Consider the following 14,569-nt stretch of genomic DNA (forward strand, 5'->3'; position numbering starts at 1 on the left):
AAGTCGCTATAGTTGACGTGTCTAGTCCTCCTTGCGCTGTGATTTTTAATGTACATGATGCTTGATGTGTAGAAAGGAAATATTAGCTAAAAGTAAACAGACGTGTACTCTTTTAATCAGACGTCATAATAAGCATAACAGGGGGGGTAATTGTCAGATAACAGAAAGGAAATAGAGAAAACAGAAAACATCACATGAGCCCAGTCGTCACCATGTCTCCTTTTAATATATCTAAACAGGAGATCTCTCTTCCATCCACAAACATCATACAACGTTCAAAGGCAAAACCATCGCTCACTGAGCAATCAAGAACAAGTCATCTCCACGCCTGGTAGGAGTAAGCCGAGGCTTCCACACCGGCGTTGCAGGCAACTCGGTGGGCTCCTGCGGCGGAGGCGGCATCCTCGGTGATGAGAGGTCGGCGCCCTGGCGGAGCCACTTGCTCTGGGCGGAGGAAGACTTGCCGCTGGGAGGGGGCACGGGGATGGCCATGTTGGCGGCGCGGGAGGTGCCGAGGCGTTTGGCGAGGAGGGACGAGGCCTGAGAGTCGGCGGAGTGAGCGCTTGTTGTTGTTGCCATGGAGTTGCCAGTGAGGAGGCCCGTTGGGGGGAGGGCGTCTGGGTAGTATGATGGAGCGAGGGGTTGGAGGTGGAGGTTTTGCTGCTGTGGCCGCCTTTGTTGTTGTTGCTGTTGAGGCTGAGGTTGAGGCTGCGGCTGTTGGGGTCGTTGGCTTGGCTGTTGCTGCCTTTGCTGTATCTGCTGAAGCTGCTGTAGATGCTGCGAAACTGGTCGGGCGGCGGGCTGCTGGACAAAGGGGGGCTGATGGTTGCGCGGGTGGTGATGTGGGTATCTATTTGGCTGGGGAGGATGGGGAAGGTTGTATGTTGAAGGGCCCTGGTTGTTGTACTCTGGGAGGCGAGTCTGATATGGGTAGCCGGAAGAGTCGATGTTGGGCCTGTAGGCGGTTGGGTGGGGAGGGAGGCGATAGGGGATGGAGCTGTTGTTGGACGGCCGCCTTTGGTGGGTTTGCGCAGGATACTGCTGCTGCTGTTGTTGCTGTTGCGGAGGGGGATAAGGCCGTGAAGAGGAGCCTGGCTGGGAGGCTGGACCAGCTTGCTGAGGTGCTTGATTGCGCGGGCCCTGGTAGTATCTCTCGTCCGGTCTAAACGCCGAACCTTCTCCTCGCATCATGGGGGAGCCGGTTCTGATGGCACCAGGGGATTCCATAGCACGAGGCCCCATAAACTTCTTCCCTTGGTTCTTTGGCATGTTTCCATCCGCCGACGACATGGTGCCGGCAGCAAGTGGTGCTCCAAAGCTCGGGCTTGGCTGCGCAGGACGATCACCCATGGCAGTAGGCTTAGCATATCCCGTGGCAACAGTTACGTTCTTAGCAGCAGCCGCATCAGAGCTCGAATTCCCTGAGTAAGGCATTACGGCACCCAGGCTAGCTGGAATCTTGGGGTATTGAGTTGGTGACTGACCCCTTCTGGGCCGTAGAGACCGCGGGGACTCAACCACGGGCGAGAGATTACTTGGCTGCTCCAACGGAGGAGGGGATCTCAAATCAGTGTCATCCGTAGAGGTTGAAATAGTCGTTATGCCACTATCAGTAGACGTGATTCGGGGACGAGTCAATGATCGCGTCGAAGACCGGCGGTTGGTTAACGAACGACGGGGGTAGTTGTTGTTATTACCATTGTTGGAGAAAAGGGGTCGCGGGGCATATGGCTGCAGGTCCTGCTCCTGGATCTCTTCATCTGAAGAAAGCGATGGCTCGACGGCTCTGATAGTCTGCTCGGGTGGCATGGTGATGCCCAGAGCACCCTGTCTGGTTTCTTCAGCAGCCTTGGACGCCTCGCCTGCTCTGTTATCCCTTCGCTGGCTTGCAGCTTTTACAAGTGCCAAAGCACCAGCAGCACCAGTAGCCAGTCCCAGACCAGCGACCAATTTGGGCGCCGCAGACTTGGGAGCGGCGGTCAATGGGCTGATAGATGCCTCAAGTTCTGCAATCTCTTGAGCTCGTGCCGGGTCACCAAGCCTCCAGTTACCACTTCTGTCCGCAACATAGTAAGGGGCCGCCTTGTGTGGGTCGGCCGAAGGTAGCCTCCAAATCTGGCCACCTGGTGAAAGCGACGACCTACCATCTTCTTCAAACTCCGTGGTTGAGCTATCGTGTCTGGTAATTGCGGTAATTGAGCTATCGTGTCTGGTAACGACAGGAACAAACGGCTTAAGGTTTCCTGTCTTGGGGATGATGAGCTTCAACGGCGAAGGCGACTGAGGCTTGCCTGGAGGGGTAAGATTCCGCGGTCGAACAGATGGCTCGGGCATTGCTGGTTGACGCATCGCAGGTCGTACCATGGGCTTCATGAAAGGTTGCGCCTTTGGTTGAGCCGCAGGCTTTGGTGATGAGGACGCGGCGATTGCGCCACTCATTATCGCCCCTGATGCTGCACCGGCCGCTGCCGCTCCCATTATTGCTGCAGCACCGAAATGGGAGTCTCCATCTCGACTAGGCAGCGATACCTCTAATCTCGGAGGTCCCTGATTCATAACGGGTTTGGCTGGAAGAAGCTTGGATAAAGGCCTCGCAGAAGTCGGTGTCGTTTGCCGAGTTACATCTCTTGTGTTAGCAGGCGATATTGCCAACCCAATTGCACTGGGCCTCCAGCTCGCTCTATTATACCACGACTTTGTCGGACCGGGCATAGGGCCTGGATCGAGGGGCGCTCGAAGCTGGTTCGCGATCCAAGAGTCTGTGCCTCCACCACCATGAGGGCCCTTTTCTGCATTAGAATTCCACGAATCCCTCAGGGGTCGTCCTCCTTTTCTCATCTTTCTCCCGAATCGAGACCTCCTCTTGCGAAGACATCGGCAGAAAACTGCAATGCCAAACCCGATGAACCCTACGCCGACGATACATCCAATTGCAATTCCAGCTACTTGTCCTGTGCTGAGGGACACTGAAGCCTTCTTTTCTCCTTGCCCACCAAGTACTCCATCAGGAACATTCGTGGTAGTACTAGTCTCAGTTGCGGACGTGCTGGTCTCGGTGAATGTTGGAGCCACAGGATCGGTCGTAAGGATCTCGGCAGGAGACGTCGTCGATGACCTGCGTGAAGTCGACGACGGTTTGGTTGTAGGCTTGGTAGTAGGTCTGTTCGTGGGTCCAGTCCTGGAAGGTCTTGAGCTAGAGAATGACGTGGGATCTGTAACGAGAGTCGTTGGAAGAGAGAGTGAAGACGGTAGCGTCTGGCTTGGAATTGCTGTAGGAATCCCGGTCCTGTGACTCGTCTTTGTCTCCGGTGGGAATGTAATTGGTCCCGTGCCAAACAGCGGCACAGCTAGGGTGGCTGTGATGACAGAGTGAGTAGGCTGGACGGCACCAGGCTGGCCATAACACATGAAAAAGGCTTTGTCAATCACCGCGTCTATTCCTTTGTTAGCCTTGAAATCTCATTCCCTCTCGGCGATTCCTAGCCTACCGCTTGCAACCTGCTTAGAACAAGCGCCTGCCGCCCTCTCAACAGCAAGACACTGAACAGCCGCCTCTCCGATTGTGAATCCATATGCTCCGATACGTGGGCAAAGCGCCGCCAATGTTCTCGCCGGGTGGTCTGCATAGCTGACATTAAGGAATGAGTTGAAGCACTGAGCCGCGCAGCTCGGAATGAAGGAATCAATGTCTCCCGATGAATTCAGGGGCGCTGCTGTCACGGTGTAAATGAGTGTAATTAATAGCAGTAGCATATAAGAAGGAAGCCTTCTAGACATTCTATCAGAAAACATCTATTGGAGTCAAGCAGAAATTAGCATCAGAACGATACACGTGTGTGTGTGGACTATGGTCGTGGCATCTTCCATAGTAATCGATTTGTAGTAACACAGAGCACACCCTGTTGTTGAACTTCTCCGTGTGCAGGTATTCGACAACCCCATCGTGGCACATAATATCGTCCTCACAAAGCCGTTGGAACTGACCTAAAGAAAGACCCGGTATTATGAAAGAGACGACCAGCATCTCAGCATGACTCGACACAGTGAAAAGAGTATAGAAATATAACGAAGGTGTGTTTCTCGCTCTAAAACAGGTATGTCGTACAAAAAGGAAACCGAACTGAAACGAAAACCGGAGACGAGAACAAGAAAATAACAAAGGAGACGGACAACAAAAAGAAAAAGAGATAAAAAAGAAAATAGAGTTGTTGGTAGAACGAAAGAGAGAGATCTGCCGTGGAAGAGGGAAGACAAAACAAATTTCGGGGGGAGTCCATGATAGAACTACTACCATCTCCATGAAACAAGAAACACGCGCCGGCCAAACCAAAAAGCAGCCACCGCCCCAAAAGCAAAAACGTCTTCCCTGTCCAAAAGAAGCTGCATCTTGGCCCGCGATCCGCTGGAAAAAAGCAGATCAAATCAAACCGCCATCACAGCCGCCCGTCGTCCTGCACGTCCAACGAACCCATGTCCCGCGCCCTCTTTTTTTTGCGCTGCTTCTCCATTTCCCGATTTCTGTTTCTCGTCAGCGGGAAACAACCTTCTTTTGCTCATCGCCCACTGTCCTCGCGCAATCTCCAGCTCACGATGCATCTGGTGGCCGGGCGCTTGACTGCATACTCAGCCCTTGTCGTCCAATAGACTGGCAGATGCAAGGATGGCTGATGGTTGGCGCCTATGCAAGCGCGCCGGGCTTGGTTGGCGCTTGGAGCTTTCCGGGGGCGGAGAGTCACGTGCGGCGCATCGGATCCAGCCCAATCAGCGGCTTGACTTGGTGATGCTCTTCAAGGGCGGAATTGTATCGTTGCTGCTGGTCCAATCACCGAACAACAACGATGTCTGGTGTTGTTTCAACATTGCCGACTGCTGCGTCTTTTTACCAAGAGAAGAATCCTTGTCTTTTCTGTCTCTGGCTAGTAATTAGCAGTTCTAACATAGTCATAAACCTAAGGTAATACAAGTACGTCATAACTCAGCACATACCAACATTGGTACCCGTTTCGCTGTTAGTCGTCGTAGCCATCGAGAATGGAGACATCCAGAACAGCCGGCAATCTCCAGCTGAATCCTGCCAACTCAGCCCTCAAAACCTCAATATCGGCTTTAACGTTTCTTACAAGTATCTAGCCCGCGAGGACTATCGGGCCGGCTGCCTAATCAGATCAATCTGCATCATCTCGCCATATGTAACCGCCATGCTTATGTGATTCCGCAGATACGGGGTACATCGGCGCCAAATGAAATCTACTACTTCCCCTTTTCTAAGATGACTTGATCTTAACCGAAATGTCAATATGTAGAGATGTATGATAAAGGTTAATCGTAGAGGCAACTGACTCCATCAAAGGCGGAGCACGTCTTGTAGTAGATAACAGAATATTATTCTCTTTAGATTCCATCCTTGGGCTGACTTCTAATTCTCTACCAAAAACAACTCGGCAAAACTTCAACTACCTGGAGGTAGCACCTCCCCTTGTACAAGAAAGCCTTGAGATGTCATCCCTGTAATAGGCCTTGCACGGCCTTGAAAAGGATATTTCGCTTCACTTGTCTCGGGACTGCCCACCACCAGAGGGGGAAAAAACATACCCTCAAAAACGCCAACGCCTGGGAAACACAAGTTGGGTTGAAAGGGAGATGAAGAAAGAAACCCAGTGAATGAGATCTGCGTGGATTAGGCGACAAATTCGCTCATTGCACTTGGGATAAAGTGAAGGGCCGCATCCACAGTAAATCAATACATCGTCAATTCTAGCCGCGGAATGCCCGTACTGTGAGAGTTCTGCATGCATGTAATTAGCAGAGACCTCACATGGCCATCTCGGCCTGCAATTTCCGAAGCTCGGCTTCCTCGTCATCCTCTTCGATGGCCACCTTCTTGCTAGATATGGCTTTAGGAATGTCAGCGCCGTCTTTGTCCCGCAAGTTCTGACGGGAATACTTACGCTCTGCATGCGATGGCGTAGGCAACTTGTGGACTGCATCTGTCAGAGGCACATTGCCTGTGCTCAACATTTGCTCATCAACCTGCTCTTGCTGCAGATCCGCCAACTCTCTCTCCAGCTCGTCGTCATCAACCCCCTCGCCAATCGTGTTAGTTGTAATTACGTTGACGATTTCTTCGCTGAGCGCATTCTGTTCATTAATTTTGTCCCTGTATCCTTGTCAGTTCATCGTTTCCAAGGGAGTGCTGATATCGAAATATGAAAGAGGGCAGCAAGGCCACGTACATGATTGCATCCACCTTCTCCGGTGTCAAGCCTTGGTGGATATCCTTGATGGCTGCTGATGACTTCTCCAACACTGCCAAGGTTTCGCGGTTGATATTCGCTGACTCCATGGCGTTGATCTGCTGTTCGAGCGTTGTAATCTGCGCGATCGTCTTATCTAGCGTGCCTTCTGCCATCTTCTTGCGCCGCAGGGCGCTCTTGGCCACTATTTCCATCCTGTCAACACCACTACCCCGCTGCATCCGAATGTCTCGCAGTTTTTCATCTACGTACCTGTCTTGTTTGTGTTGACATTCTTCCTGGCGATGGCTTCCTGCTCCTCGATCTGGTTCTGGATGTGCCGCTCTCGTTTCTGCAGCATGTCAAGCTGCGACCGCAAGCCGAGGATGGCATTCTTGGCCGAATCCTTCTTCTTCTGAGAGGCGGCGCCGCCTCCAAACCAGCCCCACATGTTTGCGAATAAAGATGAACTGCGAGGTCCGTAGCTGAGAGAGAGATGAAGCGATTAAGTAGATTCGATGGACTCGATGAGGGTGGTTCCAAGGAGCGAGAATGACGGTGTGATGCCGCAACCGAAGCAGCAGGTTCTTGATGGCGGGGGTCGGCCTAGAGTCGTCGTGGTCCAGGTTAGCAAGAGAGGCGCAACAGCGACTAGGCAGCAATCCCAGCCTCTGTCGGCCCAGGATAACGCACCTTGTGGGAGTTGTTATGCACGCAGCGCCGTAAGAATCGTCGGGATGCGCAGCCAGTCGCAGGCGGCTGATGGGATGCACTCGTCCAGGTTGTACGTGTGCTGCTATGACGGCACCTAACCACCGAGCCGGAGGGTTTAGCCGAGACTCTCCCGCGCGTCATGTGCTGGCGTGCTCCTTATCTCGGCGAAGTGCGAAGTAACTCCGTACCTGCTGCTAGTATACAAGTACAGGCCGGGCGTTGGTCGGCTGACCAGACCGTTAGAACGAGTGACCCTGGCAGATAGCAGCCAAAATACAGGGAGGCCTGAAACACTGACCATCACAGGGGGATTCTAATGGATGTCAATGGAAGGCACATGCTGCTTTTTGTTAGTCATGTTACGCGAATATGACCTGCTCTCTCAGAGAATATACCCAAGAGGTTTTAATTGTTGAAGAATAAAGGTTCACGACAAAGCATGTTGTGCCAGAAAGGCCATCCACGCCCAAGGTATCAATACTTTATACTTAATTCTTGGAGGAGAAATTCAAAAGCCTGTCGGCCGTGTGAATGATATGCCATGCCTACTCTAAACTCCCAAAAACACAAACATACAAAAACTGTTCCAGCCTGCCTTGCCATTTGCTCCCGCCTTTACACAAGTAGCAATCTCCATTCCAGTAGCTCCAATATACGCAACGCAAGTAGCCAGAATCTAGTACCACAGCGGAAAAGCTATACTCGCCGATTCGCTTTCCAGGCTCGACCCAAACATGCGCAAGCCTTCCCAGACAAATACCATCATTATTAAGAGTGCGAACTGGCACAGCAATCTGCGCCGGCATAATGCAACGCAGCAGAACGCACTCGCCGCCATCCGGTTGTCGACATATCCCGTATCAATATTATCAAGGCTGGTCGTATCTAAAACGTGAACCGGTCCGCGAGAAGTGTAACATCATTAGTCTTCGTACAAATATTGGCCCATGTTGCCAATATAACAATCCGAATTATTGCAGAATATGGGACACGTGAAGTGAAAATTAGTTCTTCAGGGTTGCGTGTCGAATTTACGCATTGCCGCCCTTTTCTTCGGTGTCGATGTGCCAAACAACGTAATTGGGAAGACCATAGACTTCATAGCCAGCACGCTTGGCCATTTTGGCGAATCCTTCAGTTTCGGCTTGATTCTCGAAAGCGTAGCAAGGAAAGTTGATGCCTAGAGAGAATCAAGTTTGTTAGCTGTTGCCTGCTTCATCAGCAGGGTAGTATTTATGGGCATACCGGAGCGATGCACGTCTGCCTTGACAAGAATATTGACACCGCCAATGCCGTCGAGCTCCAGTTCCACGTCTTTGTTCTCGCGCCAGTCGCCCATTCTCGCCATGTAGGTTCTGCCAGTGTCATATTGCTTATAGCCTGCCGTTCTGGTAAGCGCTATTCAATCAAACGTCTTGTGAGGGGCTACGTACCTTCGGCGAGAACGACATCCTTGTCTAGGCTATTCGCCAGCTTGCGGCCCTGATCAGTCTCGACCCAGGAGTTATAATCGACTATTTGTTCGGTAAGCGACCGCACTTGCATATATTCTGTCCACGGTTGGATATCACTTACATCGGCCCTCAATATCCACACCGTCGCGGTAGCGGTGGAACCAAATGTCTTGGCATCGGAGATTAGCAACAGTCTTTCGTCGTTCATCAGATCTTATTCCTTACTTGGAACCAGAATATCTCGGTCGTGAGCAATAAAGTCCTCCAAAATTCCTGTAGGGCTGTCCACAATGTCTACATCACGCCAGTAAACCCAAGAGTGTTCGGGTTTCAGAGCAGTGTAGAGAAGGTAGTTCCTAGCCCTGCCCATGGCCTTCCGTCGGGGACCTTGAGCCTCAAATGAGTGTCTCTCTTCAACGTTTTGGCTAAGTTTGAAATGAAAATCTTTCTCAATGACCGTTGCGCTGTTGAAGGGAATCTGATCGGGTCGCTTCTGGATGCGGTCGAGTTCGGAAGCAAGAACGGCGAGGGTGTCGTCTGTAGAATCTGACACAAGGAACGCCAGGTCAATTAGCCGATGGGGATATGTCAGTTCCGCGAGGAGCTCGAAATATTTTGACAGGTAGGGCGCGGCATCTTTCAACGGCGTCAGGATAAGTATCCTCTCTTCCTTGGCGATGGCCTGCTTGGTCGAGTTGACGGGGTTGAGGTCGACGTGCTCAATTGTGCTCGAATTGACTTCGATAGGGGCATGGTGGTTGAAGATGACCGGCGTCTGCAAATGTCCATTCCATCTGTTGTGCTCATTCGGTGACATTTCCATGGGTGGCTTAGCCGGACCCCAGCAATAGAAGCTATGTGGCATCATGGATGGTCAGTTCCATGCGCGCGTAAGGAGCGAAAACCAGCATGCAACTGCTTACCTCTGCATCTCTGACGCCGAGCTAGACACGCCACGCCATAGCAGCAGGATGATTCCCGTAACTCCAACCAGCAGTATAAATCGTGTCCGCGTCACGGCATTCCACAATGCCCTGGTCGGAGGGATCTGCGCCCTCGCCGATTTCCAGCTCAATCCACCCTTGGGGAGCAACATGGTGATCTGTCAAGGCGCGCCTCGGTTTCCAGAAGTTACCGTTGCAATTGGCGCCTGGAAAATGAGACTTGTCGAATGTCGCTCAAACGATGGCAGCGTTTCGGGGATGACACGGAAGGATTCGAGACGGTAGACGGGCTTATGGAACACGGGCCAAGAAAAGGAAGAAAAAGACTTTAAAACGAGAGTGGAGGCGACACTTGGATCAGGCCAACGATAACAGAACAGCAAGACACAGAGCCAACGTGGTAATGAGAGGCTGCCGGACAAAATGGCGTCCAACGAAGGAGGGAAGGGGGAGCAGTCGAGATAGGGTGTTCCGTACCTATCTTAGCGTATCAGAGTGTACAGTACCCATTGGAGTATTGCTGTCCTGTTGAAAAGTTTAACCCATTGGGCAGTGCAGAGCAATACATGTGGGATACTTTCATGTGTTAGCCGCGGCCAGCGGAAAAGTGGCTCCTCCTGGTACCAATGATGTTGCGCTTTAGCGACACCCGACTTGAAGACTTCAATTTGACCCAATTGAATTGATCCTTGTGTCAATCGAGACGCGCTAGTCAGGAGGTCACTGCGGGAAGCATCCATACGAAGTACATGGCCATAATGTTACCCTGCAGAAAAAATACGAGTTACGATGCAGAAGATGTGGTGATGCTGGGTATTGTTTTAAGGTTGTTTATTGACAAACAGATAAGCCTAATTGCATCATCCGCTTTCTTCGTTTTGAAGTCTGAAGATGGCGCGATAAGGGAAGAAAAAAGTGAAGAAGTGCCCTCAATAGAATAAAGGAAAAAAAAAAATAAAAAGGGACCGAGGTGGTGGCAATCTCAACTCTTAAGTACCTTAGGTAACCAAAAAGTGGTCTGGAACAGGCTGCGGAATACCGCACCGGTAATCTCAACAGGGAGCAAATCGGATGAGAATGGGGAACCACATAGGCAAGTTTATTCATGATCATCTTGCCTAGTTTAGAAATCTCGACGTTTTAGTTGGCTGTCTGTCCTTTTGGCGCCGATTTTAAAGTCTTACCACAGCACATTCGCTGCTGATTCTTACTCGTACATGTCACTGTGTTTTTTTCTGCACACAATTGCCGTGTTGCTTTGCATGCCGGTACTTGGCCCGTGATGACAAACTGCAAACCAACACCAAAGGCGCCAGTGACACTCAGCACTCTTGAATGAATTGAACTTTTGCATCTTCATACACCTCCAGGTAAAGTTTCTCAAGTTGGGAATTGTCAATTCAGCCAATTCTGGACCGCCCATAGATTGAGCGGCGCATGCAATTCCTCAATTACGCAAAGTCCCTGGCCGTTGTATACAGGCCACTTACACTGGGCATAGCTCAATTGAACCTTTCACCACCAACCTTCAGCACATACTCATTCGCGGCAATGGCGGCCACACGGCGATCCGCGCGCATCAGCAACAACAAGGCGAGCACCCAAGAAGCGGCCGAAGCAGCAAAGACTGCCACAGAATCAGCCCCAATTCCTCCCAAGGAGAATAAGAGAAAGAGAAAAGCAGCTCCTGAGGCCGAACCCTCGGCGCCCAAAACACCGACCAAGAAGCAGCGCCCAGTTGCTCCCCCCTTAACACCCACCACCAGCGTCCTTGACCTCAATGGGACCAAAGGCACCGCCCACAAGTCCGTCACTCGTCTCGCAGACCCCAGATTCTCCAATGCGACGCTGCTGTCCCCGGAGACTTCACGAATAGTCGCTTCCCGCGATGTGGAAGCGGTGTCGCCGTCGAAAGTGCCGTCAATTGGTCTCAAGCCTACGACCACGGCCACAATCCTGCAAGAGGCCTGCGAACATCTGATCAAAGTCGATGAGCGTATGCGGCCCTTGGTTGAGAAGCATCACTGCCGCAGCTTCTCTCCTGAAGGACTTGCGGAGAAGATTGACCCGTTTGAGAGCCTGGTGAGCAGCATCATATCGCAGCAGGTCTCCGGCGCAGCGGCCAAGTCTATCCAGAACAAATTCATTGCTCTCTTCTACCCAGAGGACAGTGCTCCGTCTTCTCAACCTGCCGATGGCGACGCTCCATCCAAGCCCAAGCAGAGATTCCCGATCCCATCCGAAGTCGCGGCATGCTCAATCGAGCGGCTGCGCACCGCCGGCCTCTCGCAGCGCAAGGCAGAGTACGTGCAGGGCCTGGCCGAGAAGTTTGCTAGCGGCGAGATCACGGCCAAGATGCTCCACGATGCGCCCTATGACGAGCTCATGGAGAGGCTCATCGCCGTTCGTGGGCTGGGCAAGTGGTCCGTCGAGATGTTTGCCTGCTTTGCCCTCAAGCGAATGGACGTCTTTTCCCTGGGCGACCTCGGCGTTCAGAGAGGCATGGCTGCCTTTGTCGGACGAGATGTGGCCAAGCTCAAGAGCAAGGGAGGCAAGTGGAAGTACATGTCGGAGCAAGACATGGTGGAACTGTCGGACAAGTTCGCACCGTATCGGAGTTTGTTTATGTGGTACATGTGGAAGGTTGAGGAGACTGATGTGAGTACTATGGAGAAATAAAGCAGCACGTTCTACGTGTGTACGTGTGATTCCTAGCTGCATAAAGCAAGGTAAGTTAGATAGGTAGTCCATATTATGGTCGAATAATAGCATGGGATGGGTCTTTTAAAGTAGGTATTAATAGCATCTTCAACACGAATTCTAAAGAGGAAATCGGCGAGCCCGCACATCGTCGTCACTTCAATGTACGAGGGAATGCGCCCTAAGTTTAAGGTTCAGGACGGACCTGAGCAAACTCAGGAGTGAATCCAGACTCTAATATGTGTCTATTGATTTGATTGTCTGCAAGTGCCCTGTCTGCGGTATCACTCGTCAAATCTTATTCTGGACCCGGAAGCCAAGCTTGTTTAGACCTCGATGCCTGACGGCTCGGCGCGGATGACACGTGCAGCCGTCTTACATAAAAGGGGACTACAGTTTATTCTGAGTTACATGTATCCGGGGCCGGGCCGTTTGATCTTATGTACACGAGTCAAAATCGCTGGTGATAAGAGATTATGTCAAGATTGGGTATGCCGCATGCGGGCATATTGTAGATAGGGCCGGAGGAGCAATTGATGTGCCTCAAAGCAGGAATAGCGGCGTCATTTAGGGTTCTAATTAGACGGTTTCAAGGTGAGCTGTAATACGGACTCTAGATCATGGCATTTGCGGAGTAGGTTACTCGTATTTTTCCTGTCGTACAGAGTACGGACCATCCGCGTCGACCTCCTTTGTGTATACCGGCGCTGCTCGTACTCCTTTCAGTGGGACAGTTAGGGCACTTCGTATCAAGAGGCCGATTTTCGAACTACTACTTGTAAGGTCGCCTGTACCTGGGCTTCCTATTAAGATGATGAGGTGAGAAGAGTGTTGAAGGTACGGATATGCTTGGTTTGGCCAACTTCAGGTTGGAGCAAGAAAGGCTCTGTGTGATTGGACCACAAACTGCTTGGACCTGTGGTAGCTGCCATTAGGTATGACGCGTGGCTACGGTATCCTAAATTAGAAGTGTAACCCAAAACAATGACATTGCAGCTTTTAGCTTTATCGTTCAGTAACACAATGATAGGTTGCTCAAGAGGGGGTGTTTGCATCACTGGGATTGCTTTTTGCGGTTGTATCATGATGCCCTCATTGTACATGATACGGAGCACAGTCTTGGCTGTTAATGGCCAGGATTGGCTGTGTCCCGCTTGGTGGGATGTCAACTGATATCTAATAATACACCATGATTTTGGCCAGCAGGATCCCCATCGGATTTTTGATGCCCAAATTGACCAATGCCATGGAGCTCTCTGCGTACCTTTGGATGTTAGAGTTCTCGTATCGCATCTGGATGAGTTGGTTCGGACACTATTGGAGGTTCGGTAAGAAGGTGTGGCACACCACCATGCCAAGAAGCCACAACGACTAAGGCCGCCGTGACGGGCCAATGCGTCAATGCATGATTTTGAGAATTGACCTCGTCATCGTTCGGCATCAATTGCCCGGCCGGCGTTGCCGTGGAGCCGGTGCTGCTGAAGGAAACAATCACAATCACCTAAGCAATCAGAAAGGATGAAACACTTTTCAACTGCTGAAGAAAGGAGTACCGATAGTGCAACTATGCTCAGAGCGGAGTATGCGCTCCGGGTTGATTAGAGCATGGAGCACGAGGAAATATACTGTCCATACTCCGTACTGTACGATGCACTAGGCCGCCAACTGGCTGGAACTAGCCATGCACGGAGGATGCAGCCCAGGATTGATGTTGCTAGGCTGACGGGACTCCTTGCGTGACTCCTCGGTAGTGTTTTGAAACTCCTCGTACCGGCCCTCCGACTAATCTTGCTAGCCATCGAGCGAAGGGAACAAAAAAAGGAGAACCGGCGGGAAACTTTGCTTGTCCATGGCCGACCGAAAAATCCGCGCCAGCTGCAGACGAGCTCTGCTCTTCACAAAGTGGGCTGCTGAAGGAAGCCGTGCCAGGGGCACTAACAAATTCAATTGAAGCATTTCCACTGACGATCCCTGTTAGCTCTGCACATGGCTGCTGAGACGGAGCTTTGGCGAAGCCGCGAAGCTGTCCTAGTGCTGCTAGCGGTTGGTGAACATTTTGGAGTGGCGCATGCGATACGATCTGCAGCGACGACGTCGAAGTGATGATGGGAATGATGGCATTCGATGCGCATCGCATGCATGCGGATCATATCGCATATCGTACTGTACAGTGTGAAGGAAATCAATGGTGTAGTGAAGACGAGACATGCACTCGGCCCAAGATTGCAAGTAACAGGTCGGCCCACGGATTGTTCGATTACGGGCCTTGCCAAGCGCCTCCCGAGGTGAGATTCTTATTACCGTCCATGATCCAGGTGGTACATGGACGCATGCGGGAACGCCGTACCTACATGAGTACCTTGTGCGTACTGCCCGTAGCGGTAAAGATCCAGGCACGGAGGGCCGTTTCTGTTGATATTACCTGCCCGACCGGTCTAGCGAGGAGCTGCGCGCAGCTTTCTGGATACCCGTACGGAGTACCTGACGCGGGGAGCTGCTGCGAGTCAACGTTGCCGGTGCCTTG

The 14,569-nt window shown here is 51.7% G+C and overlaps 5 protein-coding genes across 5 annotated transcripts; 1 reads left to right on the forward strand and 4 right to left on the reverse strand.

Moving 5' to 3' along the window:
* Window positions 1-294: 294 nt before the first annotated feature.
* Window positions 295-3,777, reverse strand: V8C40DRAFT_260790 (uncharacterized protein; the record flags this gene model as incomplete). Its single annotated transcript, XM_083219180.1, has 2 exons — window positions 295-3,434; window positions 3,489-3,777. 2 exons carry the CDS (start codon window positions 3,775-3,777, stop codon window positions 295-297), a joined length of 3,429 nt encoding a protein of 1,142 aa, XP_083079503.1.
* Window positions 3,778-5,326: 1,549 nt separating this feature from the next.
* On the reverse strand, window positions 5,327-7,025 carry V8C40DRAFT_230963 (Snf7-domain-containing protein). Its single transcript, XM_083212830.1, has 4 exons — window positions 6,507-7,025; window positions 6,234-6,438; window positions 5,949-6,157; window positions 5,327-5,894 (listed from the first exon to the last, which is right to left on the reverse strand). Exons 1-4 carry the CDS (start codon window positions 6,682-6,684, stop codon window positions 5,812-5,814), a joined length of 675 nt encoding a protein of 224 aa, XP_083079504.1. The 5' UTR covers window positions 6,685-7,025; the 3' UTR covers window positions 5,327-5,811.
* A 387-nt stretch (window positions 7,026-7,412) lies between these two features.
* V8C40DRAFT_230967 (Anp1-domain-containing protein) lies at window positions 7,413-9,835 on the reverse strand. Its single transcript, XM_083212831.1, has 6 exons — window positions 9,325-9,835; window positions 8,627-9,255; window positions 8,523-8,570; window positions 8,381-8,461; window positions 8,193-8,327; window positions 7,413-8,127 (listed from the first exon to the last, which is right to left on the reverse strand). The coding sequence occupies exons 1-6, from the start codon at window positions 9,495-9,497 to the stop codon at window positions 7,979-7,981; spliced, it is 1,215 nt and encodes a 404-aa protein (XP_083079505.1). The 5' UTR covers window positions 9,498-9,835; the 3' UTR covers window positions 7,413-7,978.
* Window positions 9,836-10,448: 613 nt separating this feature from the next.
* On the forward strand, window positions 10,449-12,163 carry V8C40DRAFT_230969 (DNA-3-methyladenine glycosylase II). Its single transcript, XM_083212832.1, has one exon. It carries the CDS (start codon window positions 10,783-10,785, stop codon window positions 12,022-12,024), a length of 1,242 nt encoding a protein of 413 aa, XP_083079506.1. The 5' UTR covers window positions 10,449-10,782; the 3' UTR covers window positions 12,025-12,163.
* A 1,459-nt stretch (window positions 12,164-13,622) lies between these two features.
* V8C40DRAFT_16618 (uncharacterized protein) lies at window positions 13,623-14,279 on the reverse strand. The gene has a single exon (XM_083211544.1). It carries the CDS (start codon window positions 14,180-14,182, stop codon window positions 13,760-13,762), a length of 423 nt encoding a protein of 140 aa, XP_083079507.1. The 5' UTR covers window positions 14,183-14,279; the 3' UTR covers window positions 13,623-13,759.
* Window positions 14,280-14,569: the final 290 nt, after the last annotated feature.

This window comes from Trichoderma camerunense (genome assembly GCF_050948025.1).
Source record: "Trichoderma camerunense strain CBS 138272 chromosome Unknown V8C40scaffold_1, whole genome shotgun sequence".
Lineage (NCBI taxonomy): Eukaryota > Fungi > Ascomycota > Sordariomycetes > Hypocreales > Hypocreaceae > Trichoderma > Trichoderma camerunense.